The 23,193-nt window shown below is 37.6% G+C and overlaps 1 protein-coding gene across 1 annotated transcript in view; it reads left to right on the forward strand.

The window, feature by feature from the left end:
* SCN7A (sodium voltage-gated channel alpha subunit 7) overlaps window positions 1–23,193 on the forward strand; it is an 87,701-nt gene that overhangs the window by 5,092 nt on the left and 59,416 nt on the right. The window contains exons 2-5 of the mRNA XM_079782442.1: window positions 14,079–14,317; window positions 19,217–19,328; window positions 19,913–20,003; window positions 21,510–21,638. Of these exons, the coding sequence (XP_079638568.1) occupies window positions 14,093–14,317; window positions 19,217–19,328; window positions 19,913–20,003; window positions 21,510–21,638 (557 nt within the window). The 5' untranslated portion in view covers window positions 14,079–14,092. The remainder of the gene's footprint in view (window positions 1–14,078; window positions 14,318–19,216; window positions 19,329–19,912; window positions 20,004–21,509; window positions 21,639–23,193) is intronic.

Genomic DNA, 23,193 nt, shown 5'->3' on the forward strand with positions numbered 1-23,193 from the left:
AGGTGCCCATTGCTTTCATATCCCAGTGGGTCAAGGGTCGTATCCACTGAGAAGAGTCTCATTTATGTCTCTAGAGCTTTACTGCTAAAGCTATTGTTTTCATCTTATCCATATCTTTCAGAATATTGTTAGTTTCAATCACCTTTCCTCATATTTTTCTGCTTCCTAAAAGACAATGATAATATTTTTGTGTCTTCCATAAAAAAAGCAATGCATCTAATATCATTTGAGTTCTAAACCCCTGTGGGGAGGGGTGGGGGAGAAAGTGAAGATGATAGAGAGCTCTAAGGGAAAAGGCTCTGCATCAGAGAACTTAGTTGTGAGTCATCACAGAATGTGGGAAAGATGAAATATAAGCCATAATATATCTATGAAGTGCACTCAAGTAGCCCTGACAAACAAAAATGTCAATATAAATTGGTCTCTTCTCTAAAGCATGTGTAATTTCTACATTCTCAACAATATAGATTTCATTCAGTGATTACATTACCTGTCTCCTTCACTTATGTATGCAGTACATTCTAGTCCCAAGTTAACTTGTTTATCAGCATTGTCATTACTTTTTTTTATTACAATTATCTGAATTTCATTGGTGCAATAGGCTTGATGCATTGTTCATGCTGATAGAAAGCTTAATTGTTTCAAAATAGTTTGGAAACTAAACGAGAAGTCATTTTTACCTTTTATTTTCTACTAGAAGCCTGGTGCATGAAAATTCATGCACTGGAGAGGGGGTCCCTCAGCCCGGCCTGCCCCCTCTCACAGTCCGGGAGCCCTCAGGGGCAGGAGGCGAGTGGGCAATCAGGGGAAGGCGATGCTCCCATCACACCTCTGCTGCTGCCACTGCCAGCAGCGCAAGCCTTGGCTGGCCCTGGTTACCTGAGCCTCGGGTGGCCCTGGGCAGCTGGGCAGCCACCATCTGAGGCTTGCCTGCACCTCGGGCCCTCCCTGGGCGGCTGGGCAGCCACCATCCGAGGCTTGCCTGTGCCTCAGGCCTGCCCTGGCAGCTGGGCAGCCGACTTCCGAGGCTTGCCTGTGCCTTGGGCATCAGCTAGGCAGCCACCATCTGAGGCTTGCCTGCACCTTGGGCCGACCCTGGGCGGCTGGGGGGCTGAGGGCAGGTCTGGCCGCACCACATGCCTGCTGACCCTTTGGCTGGGCTGAAAGGACTGGGCAGGGCTGAGAGGACTTGGCGCCACCATCTTGTAGTTATGGACGCTGCCATCTTTGTGACAGCATGATGGTCAATTTGCATATTCCCTCTTTATTAGATAGGATTTCATGTTAGAGTGAAATTGGCATTTGGGATATTATCCTTACTCTGTGGATCCATTATGCTTTATTTTCCCCTTCATTTTTCCTAATTCATATTATCTTGCTCTATGGCTTACACCCTTGTAAGCTACCCTAAATCTTTTAGTAAGTAAGGAGAATACATGAATATATACTATCTAGTATAGAGTAGAACATTTCATAATTCTTTTTGGCAAAGCAAATCTAGCATCTGTTTCTCATCACTACGATCAAATTCAGCTTCCCAGGAAGCACAGAGGTTGATTATGTGTATGTTGTTGTTTCATTCCCTAAGGAGAAAAATGAAATTGAGGAGGCTGTGACTGCCCTAGACAGTCACTTCCTACATGTGCAGAATCTGTCTCCACAGCCTGACTGCATTACTGGCAGGCTGTTCTCTGGGAATCAAACCGAAAGACGGAAGAAAGAGGAGTGGGAGGAGAGAGGAAAAACATTGGCTTCTTACTTGCCCTTTCTTTGCTCTCCATCATTATCTCTCAGAAGATGCAGCTACAGCTGCTGGTAGAAAATGTTATCCACACAGCCTCTTCCCTGGGAACAGAGGCAAAGCACTGGCTTACTGATTGAGTGGCCATGTCATTCATCCTCCAACTCAGGATGCTTTTGAAAAGAAAAGAGAATGACATTTTCTTAATAATTTCTTTTCAACAATTTCAGCATACACCCAAACTTTCCCCAAAACCCGTGACTTCTAATCACACTACTTATAGATAAGATTGGACATGTTGGGAACAAGAGGAAAGAGTGGAAAGAAAAAGAGATTTGCTATCTCCGAGGGAACTGGGAGCAATAGGATAAGGTGGATGTCCCAGTGCATTTCTTTGTGTGTTTTTTTAAATTTATTTATTGATTAATATATTCCACATGTGTCCATATCCCCCATTATCCCCCCAACCCCCACACTCATGCCCTCACCCCCCTGTTGTCTGTATCAATTGGTTAGGCTTATATGCATGCATACAAGTCCTTTGGTTGATCTCTCCCCTTTACCCCCACCCTCCCCTACCTTCCCTCTGAGGTTTGACAGTCTGATCGATGCTTCTCTGTCTCTGGATCTGTTTTTGTTCATCAGTTTTTGTTGTTCATTATATTCTATAAATGAGTGAGATCATGTGACATTTATCTTTCTCTGGCTTATTTCATTTAGCATCAGTGCATTTCTTTGATTTCAAACTTTAGAACTCTTCTACCATAGGATCTCTGTGGCAGAATGGTAGTACTTGGTAAGGTCATTGCTAAACGGGTACCCAGAGAATGAGGAAACTCTAGATCTAAGGAAAAGAAGGTGCTCAAAGGGGTGAAAAGGATGTGGATCTTCGGGGGAAGTGATGTTCTATGTCTCATACTTAGGATATCCAACAAGAAAAAAACAATGAAAGAAAATGTAATGATGTCTCTGCTTGCTTTATAAAGGTGGTTGGATGAAGCTGGGCTATCATCCAAAGGAATCTTTCTGTCTGACAGGCTGCATTAGATTCATTTCAGGTGGCCTCAGCCCAACATATTCTGAACCTATCTTGCTGGGTTGCTCCTAGGTTTTCAATATTAACACCTGGAGAATTCTAATAGGTAGTCAAGAGCTAGAATACTAGTAATTCAGCTGCATTGAGGGGATTTGCTTTCCCTAATTCAGTACCAAGGTTTTGACCAGAGGCCACTCTCACCTTTGTCTTTTGAGGGATTCATGAACTGCAGATTGGACACTGTGCCATCTTGTCAACCATCCAGAGTCTGATACATTGTTGAAGTTCTTATACACAACTCAAGCTAACCCAGAGCCAGACTAAGTGCTAGAGGTTTGTGGTTTGCCTTACGTGACAACTGGTTCAGAACTCTATCTTGTTGCATATTTAGGGCATGGTTTGTGGATCTATGAGCTTAGTTCCACTGCTCAGAAGCTGGGCAACAATGAAGGTTAAGAGAAATTCAACAGTCCCATTGCAGATTAGGAAGATGCTCAGGGAAGTCAGCTTGCTGTGTATGGTCCCCAAGAGCTCCAGGAAGAGTTCCAGTTATGGATTTTATTAAACAGAAATTGAGATCAGGTCTTGCATCTCAGGGGAGCCAGTGGCACCAAGAACTTCAGGGTTGAAGGCAAGTTATAGAATCTGGTTGCATGACAAAACCCTCATGCATTCTACTGGGAAGTGACAAGTGGTACTTTTTCTTTCACTTGTTGAGCCCTAATGTGGTCACTGGCCAGGGATTTTTGGTCAAAGATTTGACAGACCGGGTTCACCAAAAATACAATTCTAGGAAGATCCTGGCTCTTCAACAACTTGTTCATTTTGTTAGGGTAATAAGGGGTAATTCAGAAATTTTAGAGGCCAATTTTACAAAGGAGAAGTTTGAAGAACATCTGGAGAAATTGGAGCCATTAGTGGTTTACAATGTTGGGTTAGACCACTTTCCCAGACTTACTAGTAGGTCACCCAAACCTGTGTTGTCTTAGAAGATTCAAATTGAACTATTTAAGCCAGAGCAGCTTTACTTTTGTGTTCCTAGTAGCTTCACTTTCTATCATCTCTGTCACGGTCATAGTGGCATTTGTTAGTGAGCCAGGAGTCCTTCATGGGGATCCTATCCCCAGTGCTGTATGTTCCTTCCAGGTGTTTCAGCTGCCAATACGTTTTCCTTTATTCATTTTTCATAGCAAATTTACACTCAGATGCAGATAGGGAGACTTTGTTATCTGACACTGCGTATGGACCTCTAATCCTACTGTGTATATTGACTGTAATTCTGAAGCTTAGTTCCCTAGACTGCTCCCTTCCTCAAAAAGAGAGACATTAATTGTTATCAGGTTATTAGAAAATTTGGCACTCTGAAGAATCCAGGTCTACCAGTGTTGGAGATTATTTTAATTTCAGTTAATGTTGCTCTTAAAACTTAAAAATTTTCAGAGATGACCAAGATGACTTGGTTCTTATTTGTGTACAAGTCTGTCTCCTATTGTCCTGTGATTATATTAATTTTTCTAGCACTGCTACCGGGCATAGTACTTGGCACTTAAGAATGTTCTGCAAATAATTGCCATATAAATTAATGCCAAAAGTAAGCACCATGGTTGAACATATTTCCCTACATGACATATTAACTGGCAAGAAGAACCTTTTAAGGAAAATTGGAGCATAATATAGAATTAAAAATAAGTACTGATGAATTTTATATATATATATATATATATATATATATATATATATATAGATAGATATAGATATGTGTGTGTGTGTGTGTGTGTGTGTGTGTGTATATATATATATATATATAATCTGCCAAACAAGAAGTTGTTTACAACTTCTTTCTGAAAGAGAGCACATTTCAGTAATGTGTTTCAAGGGTTCTGAGAGGGGTTAGGAAGGATAGAGTTGAGCAATCAGGAAATCCGAAGCCATCAAAAAACGCAGAATGTCCACCCAGAGAGTAGGTCAATCCTAGGTCAGGCACACAGATTAGGAGCCTTAGCCAACATCGGTTGAACTCTGGGCAGACCATAATTGCAGAGAATGTAAAAACAAGAGCTATGTATCAACAGTCATTTTAGTCAGAAAGAGCAAAATAATCTTAGGGGCAAGAAAACGATTTGAAATAAAAAAAAGTGATTAGCCACACTAGAGTAAAGAGATGCTAATACAAGAAGAATCTAAGCGTATAAATTATTATGTGATAATTAAAATGAAATCTGAGCCAGTTTTGGAGACTAGAGATTGTATACTCACAGGAGTATATGGTTATTTGCTATTAGATGTTAAGTCTGTTCAGCTAGTTGCCTGTCATTCAGTCTTTCCGCTTATAAATAGTCTACCCTCGGGACTTCAAATTACCAGGTAATAATTTGTGACATTTTAATTATAATAAAAGAAATATCAGATTTTTCTAAACATGACTGGAATCTTGAAATCTAAAGAGACTTATGCTCTGCCCTATTTATTATTATAAAGCCATTTATTTATGCTGCAAGCTATATCTCAGGACAAAAAATAATGGAACTTGGGGTTAGGGAGGATGGAGAAGATTAATGAAAAGTTAAAAGTTTTACAGTATGGTTGATTTTTTTTTTCCATTGGAGATTTTGGACTGTCTCTCATGTGCAATTGTTATGGTTGTTTATCGCTAGCAAATTAGAGAGGAATTGTTAGAAGGGGAAGCCAATAGAAGGAAGCAATGTGAAAGCAGCAGGAAAAAAATCTAAAAGTATGGTGATGAAAGAGATACAAATAAATAAAGCAGAAAAAAATGTAAAGAGCAGAACTCTTTCAAAAATTAAGCATGTCACAGTATGGCAGTTGATTGTAATTGATTATCATTCCTTTGATTTATTAGTAAGAAATTATATTCAGCATATTCTCTTTATACATTCTAGGAAGTATGGCAGAAATTTTAACTTAAAGACAGTTAAACATAAAAATACAGTGCTTTAAAATAGTAACAGCTAGTATATATTGAGTGCATATTACCTCTTCTGGATGCTTTGTATTTATTAACTTATTCCATGCTCACACTATTCTAGGAGGTAAGTACTCTTATTATTCCCATTTTTTATAATTGAGGAAACTAGCCATGGAGAGGTTAAGTGCCTTGCTCAAGGTCACAGTTTAAGAGTTCTCAACTTCAGATTGAAATCCAGGTGATCCAATAAATATTTGGTTATGGAGCTAGATATTTTCCAAATATTTATTACAAAATATTTTAAACATATGGAAAAGCAAACAAAACTGCACAAGGAACATCCAAATACCATCTGAATCTTCAATTGTCATTTTATAATGTTTACTTTATTATTCATATATATATATATATATGTGTAATATACAGATGTTATGTCATAGAATTGTACCCTTGAAACCTATATAATTTATTAACCAATGTCACCCCAATAAATTTAACAGAAAATACAACTTTGAACACTGTGTATGTTAATTGGTTCGAGGTGTACCTATTGGGTATGTTCTTATTGCTCAAATTACTAAGGTAAAGTTTATATATTTTAATTTAGAGAACAAGTGCTAGATATGTTTTTGGAAAATATGTACCAATTTATAATACCAAAAAAGTTTATATTAAAGTATTTATTTCTTCACATCCTAGCCATCACTTTGCTTCATTAAACTAGGAACTTCATTTTAAATAATTATAAAGCCATTTATTTATGCTTTCTTTTATAAGTTTTATTGTGTAGGTTTTTAATTTTAAATTTTGTTTAGCATTTAAATCATTCAGCCGTCCAAAATTTATTTGGCTATTAGAAGTGTCTGGAGCCAAGGATAATGGGAACTGCCCAACTCTGAACCTCCCTGTATGTTTCACGAACAATACAATACAAAACAACAACAACAATTAAAACGACACAAAACCCACACCACCAGCAAAACTAGAAGTCAGAGAATGCCCAAACTTCAAAATGCCAGTGAAGAAAAAGTAAAATTCAACCCATATGCACTCTCTCTCATGCTCCAAAGGCTTTACAGAGAATGTAGTCTAAATTTAAGTTGAAATGACTGACAAAAAGAGAACACTCCCACTAATGGTGAAAATACTTGGGAGAAAAGCATTTCCCACTAACTTCTTTGTATCAATTATTGAATAGCCTCTATTTTGCCACTCTGCTTTGAAATAAACTACTAAGTATATTCTATATGATCCCAATGCTTCAAGTTATGCTTAATGACAGTAACATATCAGCCTGGGAGAAATGAAATCATTGATAGATTTAAACTCAGCTCTCAATAATCCTCAATTTGAGCATCTACAGAAGAAAATGTAAGGACGGGGAGAGAAGGGGAGGACTAAGTCAAAGCCAAGATCACAGCCAATATCATATGGCAGAAGCAGTCCAGTGAGCATCAATGATACTTCCAGCTCAAACCACCAAAAATATTTCACTGGGCACACCTGAGTTAGCATATATTTTCACCACTCAACTAGCTATACCATGATGGAGAAGTCATGAAACTCATCAATGTCTGCTTCCTTATTTATAAATGGTGATCACAAGGATGACATGTGAGAACATGAGATAATAGAAACATCTAGTCCAGTGCCTCACAAATGGTAGTCACTCAGTAAGTGTGACCAAAATTATAATTGCCTTAATTATGACAAATACAATATTGGCTCATTTTCAAATGCTTGAAAATTGTTATAAGGAGAATACTTTTCTATCATAATGCCTCTCTTTTTCTCATATTGATGCTGGTTGTGCTACTTTCAACTGATATCCAAGATACATGGCTTGCACTTTAATCAATATAAAATATTAGTGCAACTAGAACTTGTTAGAGTCCAAACTTGAGTTTAATTTGATACAATTCTTGCCAAAAGCGCACTTTAGCTTTCGATTTTTTAGAAAGGCAGTCTAATGGACAGATTAACTATTAATCTTTCTATATTTTTCAGGCTTTAGTGTGCTGTATTAAGATCACTCACCGGAAAGCATAGTGCCTGGACCATATTTTATAAATTCCCCACAGAAATGCTTTTACCTAAGTGTGACTTAATTATTAATAATTTATAATCTTTTCTTAGCCATCTAGAAGTCAGATGCAAGTCGGTTCCATTTGATAAGTACTTGCATTTCTTTGACATACTATAAAAGTCAGTGCTCACTATCAATTCATTTACATAGTCAACCACCCAGAGTACTTTCATTCAGCATCAAAATTATCACTAAGGAGCCTGGCCTATATGGCTCAGTAGTTGAGTGTGGACCCAAGAACCCGGAGGTCAGGGTTCAATTCCAGGTCAGAGCTTTCTCAGGTTCTGAGCTCGATTCCCATTAGAGGGCGTGCAGGAGGCAGCCAATGGATGGTTCTTATCATTGATGTTTCTGTCTCTCTCTCCCTCTTCCTTCTTCTCTAAATCAATAAAAACATATTTTAAAAATTAAAAAAAAATCACTAAGGAAGTCTTCTGGGATAACTGAATTGGGGGAGAGAATTAGCATGGACAGAGTCAGTACTGTCCTGCAGGCTTTCTGTATATGGTCTGTTTAACCCTTATGACCTTGTGCAATACATGAGGGATTCTGGTTTACATGTGAAGAAACATGACCCAGGCAATGTTATGATACTTTGAAAAGAGAATGTTTTACTTGAGTCTTTTCTACTTCAACTAATGTAGCCTCTATTTTTTTAAGTAGTCTATAGATGCTGTAATTTGAGTCTAATCAATATTCCGATTCTATCTGAAGACCCTTCAGTTTACCTACATGCCTTTTGGGTGTGGTTATGGATTACAGCAGAATAGAGAAGATCTGCCTCCTACATCTTCCTTCAATACGGATCAAGGTTATATAGCTATTTGGCAGATACAAGGTAGTATTGATTTACATTGCAATTACTATTAAGTAAAATCCTTGGCAGTTTCCTCTGTTACAAAAAAAGTATCTTCACTGTACTTGTGCAGATGGGATTTTTTGGCCCAACTTTCATAACCATACATATATTCCCATTATATATTATTTTATTAGGTTTGGCCCATCATTCTAAGATATAAAATCTTATCACAATTAAAATTTATATTTGCTTCCCATTTATTAGGTGCCAATGTACTAGGCATTGTCACCTATATTATTTTATTTTATTCTTATTTAACCCAAAGAAAAACACCAATTTTATGACAATGTTCAAGAATATTGAATAACTTGACTGAGACCTCTCAGAACATTAGTAACAGAATTTAGCTTTTAAATGCATGTCTATATAATTTCAAAGTTCATGATTTTAATTGTTTATTGTTTATACTAACCTATAATCATAAGTCATTAAGAAATCTTTTAATTTATACTCAAGGAACTCCATGTAAGTTTAATTTTTTTTAATTTAATAAATCTTTATTGTTCAGATTATTACAATTGTTTCTCCTTTTTCCCCCCATAGCTCCCCTCCACCCAATTCCCACCCCACCCTCTTCCCTTACCTCCCCCCATTGTCCTCATCCATAGGTGTACGATTTTTGTCCAGTCTCTTCCTGCACCCGCCACACCCCTTTCCCCCTGATAATTATCAATCCACTCCCTTTCTTTGCCCCTGATTCTATTATATTCACCAATTTATTATGTTCCTCAGATTTTTAATTCACTTGATTTTTAGGTTCACTTGTTGATAGATATGTATTTGTTGTTCATAATTTTTATCTTTACTTTTTTCTTCTTCCTCTTAAAGAATACCTTTCAGCATTTCATATAATACTGGTTTGGTGGTGATGAACTCCTTTAGCTTTTTCTTATCTGTGAAGCTCTTTATCAGACCTTCCATTCTGAATGATAACTTTGCTGGGTAGAGTAGTCTTGGTTGTAGGTTCTTGCTATTCATCACTTTGAATATTTCTTGCCACTCTTGTCTGGCCTGCATAGTTTCTGTTGAGAAATCAGCTGACAATCATATGGGTGCTCCCTTATAGGTAATTAACTCTTTTTTCTCTTGCTGCTTTTAATATTCTCTCTTTGTCTTTTGCCCTTGGCATTTTAATTATGATGTGTCTTGGTGTGGTCCTCTTTAGATTCCTTTTGTTTGGGGTTCTGTGCACTTCCTGTGCTTGTAAGTCTATTTCTTTCACCAGGTGGGGGAAGTTTTCAGTCATTATTTCTTCAAATAGGTTTTCAGTATCTTGCTCTCTCTCTTCTTCTGGCACCCCCATAATTCTGATGTTGGTATGCTTGAAGTTGTCCCAGAGGCTTCTTACACTATCTTCAACTTTTTGGATTCTTTTTTCTTTTTGCTTTTCCGGTTGAGTGTTTTTTACTTCTTTGTATTTCAAATCTTTGACTTGATTCTTGCGTTCCTCTAGTCTGCTGTTGGGTCTCTGTATAATATTTTTTATTTCAGTCAGTGTATGTTTAATTTCTAGTTGGTCCTTTTTCATATCTTGAGGGTCTCATTAAATTTATCGGCCTTTTCTAGGAAATTCTTGAAAAACCTTATAACCATGGTTTTGAATTCTATATCCAGTCATTTGTTCTCCTCCATTTCTTTCATTTGTGGTTTGTTTCTTTGACTCTGCATTTTCGCTGCTTCCCTGAGTTGGTAGGGTAGCTTTGTGTGCCAGGTTTCCTATATGGCCCAGTGGGTTGGCCTCCCCAGTTACCTGAGGTGAACACTCTTGGTGCTCCCCTTTGTGGACTGTGTGTACAGCCTTGTTGTAGGTAAGTCTTGATTGTTGTTGGTATCACTGGGAGGAATTGACCTCCAGGCCAATTGGCTGTGAGTATCAGCTGTGTCTACACCGGGATACCTTCTGTATTGGAGACAGCCTTATAGGACCAGACTTGCAAAATTGCAAAAGCCTCTGTGCTCAGCTTGGATGGGGCGGAGTCTCAGGGCTGAGCAGACCGTCTTGGCTTCCCGTCAGCCCTGCCCTTGCGCACGTGCCTCCAGACCTCTGCCTTCCACGGATCCCTTGAGTTTCCGCCTGATAGTCCAGATTCCCTCTGTAAGAGCGTGGGTCCCCCAGGGGCTCACCTGGAACTGGATTTCAGTGCAGTCGAAACTGGGATTCAGTGCAGTCAGGAGCTTCCGACTCCTTCCGCTATGGAAAGCCTGCAGCAACCTCCGCAGTCAGACCTCTCTGCGCACACTCACGCACGCACGCGCCTCCAGACCCCTGCCCACTGCTGCTCCCCCAAGTCTTCGAGTCTCTGAGTCTCCATGTGCCTTTCTCTACAGTTCAGACTCCACCCATATGAGCCTGGGTCCACGGGGTTTCGGCCGGAGATGGGGTTCAGTGCAGTCTGAACTGGGGTTCAGTGCAGTCGGGGGCTTCCTTTTCTCTCCTGCCAGCCAGGCACTCGGCCGCCCTTTCTCTTTGTGCGCGCGTCTCCGTACCTCAGCGCTTTGCGGCTCCTCTGATCCGTGAGCTTTTCTCTTTCCTTCTAGTTGTAGAATTTCCACTCAGCCAGCTTTCCTGTGGTTTTGGATGATGTCCGTTCTGTCTTTTAGTTGTTGTTTTAAAATTGTTGTGCAAGGCAGCAGTTTAGGTGCTTACCTAGGCTGCCATCTTGGTTCCTCCTCAGGAGTTCAATTTTGAAAGCACATTTAATATATTAAAGAAGTAAGATTTCAAATGTAACAACAAACTTCAGTATCTGTAGCCTATGTTTATAAATTGTGTTGTTGCTGTAGATGTGTTTGTATGTACATATGGTATATATAAATGATTCTTAACCAACTTTTAATGTGTTAGTTTTGTGCATGATATTGAGCAAGGTACTTGGAATATAAGCAAATTTTAAGATGAACAATTGTTAGTTTTTTAAAGCATTAATCTGGAAAGAGAGATCCAAGTAGATACATGCCATTATGTGTACTCCATATTTATCTCTTATTGCTTCACACACCATCCTTGTAACATGCCTTGAGGGAAGTAGAAATAAGGTAAGCTGTTGCTATTGTGAAAATCTTTCTCTCTAGTCACAAGTGACTATACCAAGGGGAAATAAATCCATAGGCTGGGCTAGACCAATTATGAGTATCTTTTTACAGTTTTTGAGACATAGGCATATGGGGGAAATTAAACTGAAAAAACAAATAAAATTGAAGCTGAGATGGCATTGTTTAATGTGTATTCTGAGAAGTAAGCAAAGGCAGCCATTCTTTAGATCAGTGGTTCTCAACCTTTCTAATGCCGTGACCCTTTAATACAGTACCTCATGTTGTGGTGACCCCCAACCATAAAGTTATTTTTGTTGCTACTTCATAACTGTAATTTTGCTACTGTTAATGAATCGTAATGTAAATATCTGTGTTTTCTGATGGTCTTAGGCTCTACAGCAGCGGTTCTCAACCTGTGAACAGTTATGAAGTAGCAACAAAAATAATTTTATGTTTGGGGATCACCACAACATGAGGTACTGTATTAAAGGGTCATGGCATTAGAAAGGTTGAGAACCACTTTAGATGGAAAGAAAAGTCCAGAAGATGAAAAGAAAAGTCCAGAAGACGGTGATCCCATGAGAGGCATAGGAGTCATCCCAGTACTTGATTTTCCATTTTTATGTCCCAGGACACAAAAATGTACTGTGTCTTCTTTCCTTGGATGTCTATGAGTTTACCATTTGTATAATTAAATGTCTGCCTCACACCATTTATTTAAGCAAGCATTTAGAGTTTGATTTTTACAATGACTGCTATTCCGTTAATATTAACTAACATCTTTTCTTTCTTAATATATAAGTAATGAACTAAACTATTAAACAACTCAGTTTCATTAAACTGTGGAATTCTGGTGCAGAATATATATGTGTGTACATATGTGTGTGCTTTCTGTTTTAGGAAAACATTATAGAAGGAATTCAGCCAAGGCCAGCACTATAAGAGACAACATATATACATACAAAATGCCACAATTATCAAGTACAAAATTTCTTATCCTTTATTGCAGTAATAAAATTACAAAGAGGGTTAAGGGGAATGAATAAAGAATAATCAGTTGGTTGTCACCGAATAGGATCACTTGAGTAGGTTTTGACAAGAATTAGACTGGAGAAAATCAGCAAAATAACATATTTTTATGTGAGAGGAAGTAACAAGGCTTATGAATGGGGAATTCATACATAAAATTACATTTCATAAAGACAAATTTGAGTGGCCTGTAGGATGATTTGAAATAAAGACTAGGACGGAAGGAAACCTATAAATACTACAGCAACCCAGATATAGATGACTTACCTCAATGTAGATATGTAAACAATGGATCATATGTAAATACATAATGAAAAATAATTGAAAGAAGATTATTTTCTTTAGAGAAATTGATGACAAATACAAATCTCATGAATAATATTCAAGATAATTAGTTTATATTTGTGTTTTTTTATATAATGAGTAGAAGGTTAAAGTTTGATTATAGTAATGGGGAAAAACAATAAATTTTGTTTTTACTTGTTAAGTTGCTCTCATTGGTGTGTTTGCCTATGCATTCACCAAAAAGAAGGACATAACAGAAGGGAAAGGCATAACTTCAAGGAATATCAGAGTTAAAATTTGGAGGGAAGAACTGTGTCAAAGCGAGTATTCAGAATCATAAGAAGAGTGGATAATGCTGCCATGAACATAGGATTGCATATGTCTTTGCAAATAAATGTTTTCAATTTTTCATGTAGATAAAACCGAAACAAACAAAAACTCAAAGACACACTCAAGAGTATGGTAGTTACCAGAGAAAAAAATGGGAGTGGAGGGGTAGAAAAGGGTAGAGGGGGTTAAATGTGTGGTGATGGAAGGAAATTTGACTTTATACAACACAGTATTCAGATTATGTATCATAGAATTGTACACTTGAAACCTACATAATTTCATTAACTAATGTCACCCCAATAAATTTAATTTTAAGAAAAAGACGAGAAGAGTGAGGTTCAGAGGCAATGAAGACTGCGTTTAGGAAAGGAAAGCCTAGTCAATAGTTAAATGCAGATGAGAGTGAAATCATTGGATTCCCCACTTCCCACCTCTAAATCTCTAGCAGCTTTAGAACTCTTATTACAAAGGAGAAATGGAAAGGCATATTTCAGTAAGAGGAAAAAGATTCAGTGGAGAGGTAAAGAAAACAGAGTGAGTTACACATGAAGTTACAAACTAAGCCTAATATTAAGTATAGCAGGACCTAATTTAACAGCTCAGTTTTCTAAGAAACTCAGGACTTTTCTTTGAATACATGCAGTTATCTGTTACCTTTTATTTATATTTTTCCTAAACTTTTTAATTTAAAAATTTTCTTTCTACAATATATCCAAATTTAATAGAGAGCTAAAAAAAATACATTTCTTGCAGGTGCAAAATTGAAAATGGCTTCCCCAGAACCTAAGGGCCTTGTCCCCTTCACGAGGGAGTCTCTTGAACTTATGGAACAGCGTATTGCTAAAAAACACAATGAGGACCATGAAGAAGATTTAAAGCCAAACACTGACTTGGAAGTTGGAAAAGAGCTTCCATTTGTTTATGGAAATCTTCCTCAAGGAATGGTGTCAGAGCCCTTGGAAGACGTGGACCCATACTACCAGAATCAAAATGTAAGGATCGATTGAACTTATTGTGACCACATTTGTTTTTCAGACATGCAAAAAATGTAATTGAGATAAGACATATAAAGAGAATTAAGAATAAATTAGAAAGTAATTTTAAATTATACAAAACTACATAAGACATCCCACACATATTTGAGAATTTTATCAAAAGTCACTGTTTGCCTGGTTGGCTAGTTTGTTTGGGGTTACTTTACTTTGCAATCAGCTATACTGTTATACCATTTTTATTTTTTCTCCCCATCTTGTGAACATGAGATGTCTTTACATTTATTTAGATCTTCTTTATTTCAACAGTGTTTTGCAGTTTTCAATGTACATGTGTTTGCTTTTATTAAATGTATACCTAAATATTATATCCTTTATGGCAATATTATACTAGTGCATGGAACTAGAGGCCCGATGCATGACATTTGTGCACGGGGTAAGGTGGGCGTCCCTCAGCCCAGGCTGTGCCCTCTTGCAGTCCAGGACCCCTCAGGGGATGTCCTCCTGTTGGCTTAGGCCCCCACCCCGTGGTGGTACCCCAGTAGCATTCCCCCATGGGAGCGCACTGACCACCAGGGGATAGCTCCTGTGTTGAGCATCTGCCCCCTGGTGGACAATGCACTTCATGGTGACCAGTCATTCCAGCATTCAGTCAATTTGCATATTAGGGTTTTATATAGGATTGTTTCCTTAATTCATTTTTTTGCTTATTTATTGTTACAGTATAGAATACAATTTATTTTAAAATATTAATCTCGTATCCTGAAACCCCACTAAAATATTTTTTAAAATTGTTGACACTATTACAGATGTTCCTCATTTCCCCCTCTTTGCCCACCTCCACTTTGCCCACCCCACCCACCCCGAGCCTTCACCACATTATTGTCTGCATACATGGGCTATACCTATGTGTTCTTTGGCTAATCTCTTCACCTTCTTTTATCTAGACCCTCTCACTCCCTCCCCCCTGTTATGCATTCATATAATGATTTGATTGATTGGAGTATGATGATCAGCTACTTAAGGTTATCAGTTTTAAAGCACTATAATATAAAAGTTATATAATAGCTACACAATTTCACATGTTCAACTTGATAAGAGCTCACTCAGTAGTTAGGAAAATAAAGTCAACCTATATATTATCATTTTTATTCATTCATACAATCATATCCTATCTTATCTCCAGAATAACTTGAAGAGACTACTAAATATTTGAAAAATTGAAAAACAAGCACAAAATGTTAAACATAAGAATAATTGTTTAGAAAAGGCAGTGATCTGTGTGGCTTGGTAGCTGGAAGAGTCTTCATTAAAGAAATAGAATGTGAGTTACAGTTTAGAGAACATTTCAAATTTTAACAAGGCAAAGGGAAGACCTATGAACAAGCAAGAGCAGAGATTAATTCTGGAATAGGAAATAGATGAAATAAGGGAGATTTCAACATGGATTTAATGTGATGGCCAAAAGACGGATGTGATGAATGCAATATTTAAGTAAGGTTAATATGAAGATTTCTAGATTATTATTGCATGGAAGAGATAGGGTCAGAAAAATGAAATAGGAGAGAAAGAGTAATCCAGTCTAATGGTGTCTTAGAGGAGAGAGAGAGGTAACAAATCCGAGAAGAATCAGCAAGATTTGAAGACTGACTAATAATGCCAAGGTCTTCAGCCTGAAAGAATGGTGGTACTGCTGACAAAAATGCAATAACTATAAACTAGATCAAGTTTGGGGGACAAAATGATTAGCCCCACTGTGGACAAATGTAATTTGATATTCTTGTAGAGCAAGCATGTCAAATTCACAGCCCGTGGGCCCCATGCGACCCACAACTAATATTTTGTGGCCCAGCCAATTTAATGGTATGTAAGAAACGTTTTAATAAAAATTTCATAACTTAATTTTTACAATATCCTGTTATACATAATTATTAATAACAAACTACAACGTTTGCTAATGACTGATCACTAGAATCATGTTGCATTCATTTACCTTACACGCCTTATGCACAGGCACACCATTTCTCTCCACTAATACTAGCAGCGAAGATTTTAGCAGCCGATTTCCATGTCATTAGTCTTGGACTGACTTGTTTGGTTGTACACAACAGTAAATATTTCGCTTTCGGAGAACAAGAAAAATAGGTTTATTTGCATTATGCTTATTAATTTGTGCAGTTATTCAGTGTCTGGTAAGTTAATGTTCAAGAAAAAATATTAATTTTTATAGAAGCATAGATCAGATGCTCAAACCTCAAAGGGAAGGTAGGGGAGGGTGGGGATAAGGGGGAGAGATCAACCAAAGGACTTGTATGCATACATATAAGCATAACCAATGGACACAGACACCAGGGGGGTGAGGGCATTAGCGGAAGGTGGGGAGGGTAGGGGGAAAATGGGGGGATAAGGACACATAGGTAATACCTTAATCAATAAAGAAAAAAAGAAAAAAAGAAAATAAAATGTTCTATTATTTTATGTTAATGACTAGAGGCCCGGTGCACGAAATTCCTGGGGATCGGGCCTAAACCGGCAGATGGACATCCCTCTCACAATCCGGGACTGTTGGCTCCTAACTGCTCACCTGCCTGCCTGCCTGATTGCCCCTAACTGCCCCACCTACCAGCCTGATCACCCCTAACCATCTCTGCCTGCCAACCTGATCGCCCCTAATTGCCCCCTTCACCAGCCTGGTCACCCCTCACTACCCCCCCTGCCGGCCTGGTCACCCCCAACTGCTCACCTTGCCGGCCTGGTCGCTCCTTACTGCCCCCCTCTACCAGCCTGGTTGCCCATAACTGCCCCCCTTTGCTGCCTTAGTTGCCCCCAACTGCCCCCCCCACTGGCCTAGTCACTCCTTACTGTCCCCCCCTGCTGGCCTGGTCACCTCCAACTCCCCCCCCCCCCCGCCAGCCTGGTTGCCCCTCACGGCCCCCCCTGCTGGCCTGGTTGCCCCACACAGCCTGCTGTTCAGTCATTTGGTCATCCCTCACCCCCCTGCTGGCCTTGTCGCCCCAACAGCCTGCTGTCCTGTTGTTACCTTTTATTAGTATAGATTACTCATTTATTTCAGCTCTTTGTATTTAGCATGGCTCTATCAAAATAAACCTACGATTTTATGAAAATTGAACCTTTTTTTTTTGTGTGGCCCACATGAACTTAAACTTTGTTTATTTGGCCTGTGTTAGCCTTTGAGTTTGACATGCTTGTGTAGAGCATTCATTGATATACCAATAGAATTGAAACAAAATTCTGGATGGACGGCAAGGTGATCATTTTGTAGAACCACAGCTCTTTTGAGATATCCATAGATTGTATGTTGGAAAAGGTTTCCACTTAGAACATATACTAGTATGTATAAATAATTAGCAAATATATATTTTTATTCACTAATATAAATATAAATACCTATATACTAGTATAAATAACTATATACACTTATATAAATACTTATATATATAAGTGATTGGCTATTTAAAGTTATCAATTTTAAAGAACTATATCTATAATAATAAAAGCGTAAAATGCAAATCGACCAAACTGCCATCTGTACATCCTTCCGGACGACCTTCCGGACAAAGCTGGGGCTGTGAGAGACAGATGGAGGTAGCCGTCGCAGCCGCAAAGGCCTACTCTTTCATGAATTTCATGCATTGGGCCTCTAGTATAAATATAAATACCTATATATAATTACCATATACACTTCTGTATAATTATATGTTATATAACATAAAATATAATACTATAGTATACCCAGTGGGGCAAAAGTAGATTTACAGTTGTATGTGAAACAATTTATTTGTATTATTATTTATTAATTATTGTATTACTTTCCATATGAACAACTATAAACCTACTTTTGCCCCACCCTATATAAGAGATCATATTTAATACATATAATTTAGTATATTATAGTATACTAAAGGCCTGATGCACAAAATTCATGCAAGGGGCTCGGTCCTCACAGCCATGGCAGCTTACCTTGGCCCTGGCAGCCCCGACTTGGTCCAGAAGGTTGTTCGGAAGGACGACTGGTCTAATTAGCATATTGTGCTTTTATTATTATAGATTGTATTACACTGCATTATATGCTATATATTATATCCTGTTATATAACATATATAATACTCAATATGAAATGTATTTATGCACATATCACAATAAATGAATTTTTCAATTGTATATGTATTATAGTAAAGGTGTGTATACAGAGACATACACACACACTTTCACTGTGTGTAAGTGTATATGTATATACATATATATTGTAGATATACACATATATATACATATATACAGATACACACATATATACATAAATGACTCATTTTTAGGATATTTTTTTATCTTTCATTAGTTTTGGTTTTATGTTCCAACATATTATATTTACATTATTTAAATGTATGTTATGAAAATGATAATAAACAAGTGGGGTTTTATACTATGGATAATTACTAATGATTGGGGTAACATTTAGGTGCATTTGGGTCATTTTTACTATTGTAATCCCACACCTCATTGGCTTTGAAATGAAATTAATGTTTTTTTACATTCATTGAATTCTGGTATGTGTAAATAAATCTCCGTGAATCATTAATATATACCTTTCTTCCTATTATTTTAATTTTGCTGGAAATTTTGAGGACTGGTGTGTGGCAAATGGTTTTCTCAGTAGAATCCTCCCCTCCACCCCCAGCAAAAAATAGTGGTAGATAAGCCTAAATATCAATTAAAAGAGTATAAAAAAAACACTTTTCCATTGCTTTTATATGTAAAAGAATATCAAAATATAAGAAAAATGTAATTGTTCGGAAATGACCATTGTCAATATGTTGCATAATTGGTTAGATTATATAGTTCATGTTCTAATTTCACATGATCTTTTTTTTTGCCTTACAGACTTTCATGGTATTAAATAAGAAGAGAAAAATTTTCAGATTTAATGCCACCTGGTGTACATTGTCTCCTTTCAATTCAATTAGAAGAGCAGCTGTTAAGATTTTGGTACATCCATATCCTTTTCTATTGGCTTTAGAATGTACAAATATCAAATGCAACCGTTCTATTCAAATATTGCTGCAGTCATTTCCTCTTTTGAATTGATATCTCATTTTAGGTCATATACAAATTTGGATTATAACTGCACTAAATGTTTCATATTTGAAAATTCATTTAAATATATTTTCAAGTATACACAACAGTAGTAAACATTAATAAATCTTAATCTTCATCATTTATCAATGACTAATATATTTTTGATAATTTAAGAAACTATTTTTGCCGAGACCGGTTATGCTCAGTGGATAGAGCGTCGGCCTGTGGACTCAAAGGTCCCGGGTTTGATTCCGGTCAAGGGCATGTACCTTGGTTGCGGGCACATCCCCAGTGGGGGGTGTGCAGGAGGCAGCTGATCAATGTTTCTCTCTCATCGATGTTTCTAGCTCTCTATCCCTCTCTCTTCCTCTCTGTAAAAAATCAATAAAATATATTTAAAAAAAGAATATTTTATCTCATATGTGTACATACATATAAACAGATTTAGAAACATATATTTCCAATATTATTTATTATCTATTATTCCTTGACTGCAATCTACCTTTTTTCGACTATTAATTTTGATTAGCGTTCTGATTGACTGCATATTTATGTCCCTGACTGAGAGGCCAAAGTGGGGGCCAGAATTACAGTAAGTTATATAATTTCATTGTATGTAATCTAATATAAGATTATATTTTATATTTACATGTGGCATTATAGTACATTACATACTAAGTATTATAACATTGCATAATTTAATATTTATAATGTATATATAATATTCATTGTACATAATATAATATTTATATATCATGATTAATGAATTTGCCAAACAGAACTCTACATATATATCAACGAATCAATTTTAATGTTTTTCTACCCTTTCATTATTTCCAAACCTGTTAGGTTAACATTGTGTAAATTTGAGTCTTTAGCTGTATGTTTATGTCTATGGTATAATTTTAAAGTTAATCACTAAGGATTAATGTAATATTTCAGTGCCTCAGATTTTCTTTACTATTGCAATCCCATACCTGATTTGCTTCAAACTCAAATCACTTTATTCTTTTTATTCTTTAAGAAAAGTTATTTTCCTTTCTTCCTATCTCTTTTCTCTTTCCTGAGAGATGTGAGTAGATTGAGTTGCATTAGCCTATAATGATGGAAAGGACCATTACATTTTCTAGGGATGAAGGCTTTTTTGATGCTACCTCTCAAGTTTAATTCTTAAAACTAGTTGAAATTGAAAGATAAATATAGTACTGATTCACTATAAAAATCTTTATTTAAACATATGATAAAATTAGTCTTTAAACCCCTTTACAATTCAGTGTGATCCCCAATATGGAATAAAGTTGATATTTTATATTTCTGAATATATAGAGAGAATATAACCTTGAGCTAGGATTTGTTGAAAAAACTGATAATCAAATTATATGGTTAATGCCATGAGACATATGCCACCCTAGAAGCCCTATCTAAAGCCTGTCTGTGGTTCAAAGGGCACTTGCTTTTCTTATTGTCTGGTTGGTTGCTTGGTTCATTAGTTGATTGTTTGCCAGACAGTTATCATAAACATTGTATTTCAGAACTGACAATGTATTATTTTCAATATATATATAAATATACTAGCGTTCCCATTGCAGGAAAAATCCTGCAATAAGGTTTCCTGCTGCACTCTACCCCGCCCTGCCTGCTCTCCTCCCTTGTCCCCCGCCCCGCGTTCTCCGCCAGCCCCCCTGCTTTTCTAACTTCTCCGCCAGCCCTCTCTCCTTCCTTCTCCCCCGGCCCCGCCTCCGCTCCTCCCTTCTCCCCCGGCCCAGCCTGCTCAACTTCCTTCTCCCCCGGCCCCGCCTCCGCTCCTCCCTTCTCCTCCCCCCCGGCTTGCTTGCTTCTCTGCAGCTTTGCTCCCTTCTGCAGCTCTTGGCTTCTTTCTGCGCTGTCTTGATATGCAAATTAGTCACCATCTTTGTTGGGGTAATTTGCATATTCATCCTGATTGTTTGGTGGGCGTGGTTTGGCTGGTGGGCGTGGCTTGGCGTAGCGAAGGTGCGGTCAATTTGCATATTTGTCTATTATTAGATAGGATATATATATATATATATATATATATATATATATATATATAATTTTTAATATATAATTTTTTCTGCAGGATCACTTTGCTTGCAATTTACACATTTGAAATACTTATAAAACTCATTGCAAGAGGCATCTGGACAGGATCTTTCTACTTCTTTGGTGATCCGTGGAACTGGCTTGACTTCAGTGTAACTTTGTTTGAGTGAGTATTTATTTAAGTTGTGAACATCTTAATACCTTGCTAAGCATATACTTTTCATTAAAAAATTGAAGTTGGCAAAATTTTCTGCCCGAAAAATTTTTGCAAATATAGAGTATTTTATAAATTCTAATCATAGTGAGTTCTCTCAGACAGCTCCAACTGAACTAGGTCATAGAATATGGAATAAGAATGAAAGGAATGGGATATTATCTATGTTTTCAATATGAAATGAAGAAAATAGAGGTTGATTTTTGCTTTTTAAGTTAGTTTTAGTGAGCAGAAAATCTTCTGGAGACTCAGCAGAGGATACTAGCATATTTGGTCCTGTCTCACATTTACTATTTTTTTTTAGCTACCTTTCTTAATACCAGTAAATATATTAGATATCTGAATAAGATATTTTAAAAATACACACACATACATTTTCTACATTTCATAGAGTGTTGTTACATTAAATTCTAATGATTTACATGTGTATTTATTTTTTCAATGCATCTGTTTAATATACTCTGCTTTGTAGCTGAGTGATCAATGGTGTTGAACCCCTATTAAAGAAATTAAAAATAATATTCTATTTCTAGATTTTGGGTCAAGAATTTTTCTTCAAAAAATCTTTATAAAGGTTAATAATTAGTGTCTGCCATATGGTAAGCAATAAAAAATAGTAGCTAAAATTATTGCAATTATCACTACTACTTCTACTATTACTATCACTAATGGCCCGTTGCACAAAATTTGTGCATGGAGAGGGGGTGTCCCTAAGCCCAGCCTGCACCCTTTTCAATCTGGGACCCCTCGGGGGATGTCTGACTGCCGGTTTAGGATCGGACCTAAACTGGCAGTCGGACATCCCTCTCACAATCTGGGACCGCTAGCTTTTAACCGCTCACCCTGCTGCTTGCCTGATCACCCCTAACCACTCTGCCTGCTGGCCTGCTCGCCCCCTGCCCCCACCCTGCCGGCCTGATTGCCCCCAATTGCCCCCCTGATGGCCTGCTCACCCCCAACTGCCCCCCACTGCTGGCCTGCTTGCCCCCAACTGGCCCCCCTGCTGGCTTGCTTGCCTCCAACTACCCTGCTCCCACCAACCTGATCACCCCCAACTGCCCTCCCCTCCTGGCCTGATCTCCCCTAACTGCCTTTGCCTCAGCCCCACCACCATGGCTTTGTCCAGAAGGACATTTGGAAGGTCTCCCGGTCTAATTAGCATATTACCCTTTTATTAGTATAGATTATTTCTGCTGTTGCTGTTGGCAAACAGTTAATAGCTAACATTTAGATATCTTATAGCATGTGCCAGTTGCTTTTCTATGCACTTTACATATATTAGCTCACCTAGTCCTAACCCTCTGAAAAAGAAAGTATTATCCACACCTTACTTCTGAAGAAACTGAGGCAAGAAAGGTTAAGTAATTTTTCTCTGTCACACAGCTAGTAAAGAGTGGATTTCTACACAGGCAGTCTCGATCCAGAGTCTGTGCTCTGGACCAGTAAGTACCCTGCCTTCTGCTATCACCACCATCACCATTGTCATCATCAGAATCACCTTAAACCC

The sequence above is a fragment of the Cnephaeus nilssonii genome (assembly GCF_951640355.1).
Source record: "Cnephaeus nilssonii genome assembly, chromosome: 10".
In the NCBI taxonomy this organism is placed as follows: domain Eukaryota; kingdom Metazoa; phylum Chordata; class Mammalia; order Chiroptera; family Vespertilionidae; genus Cnephaeus; species Cnephaeus nilssonii.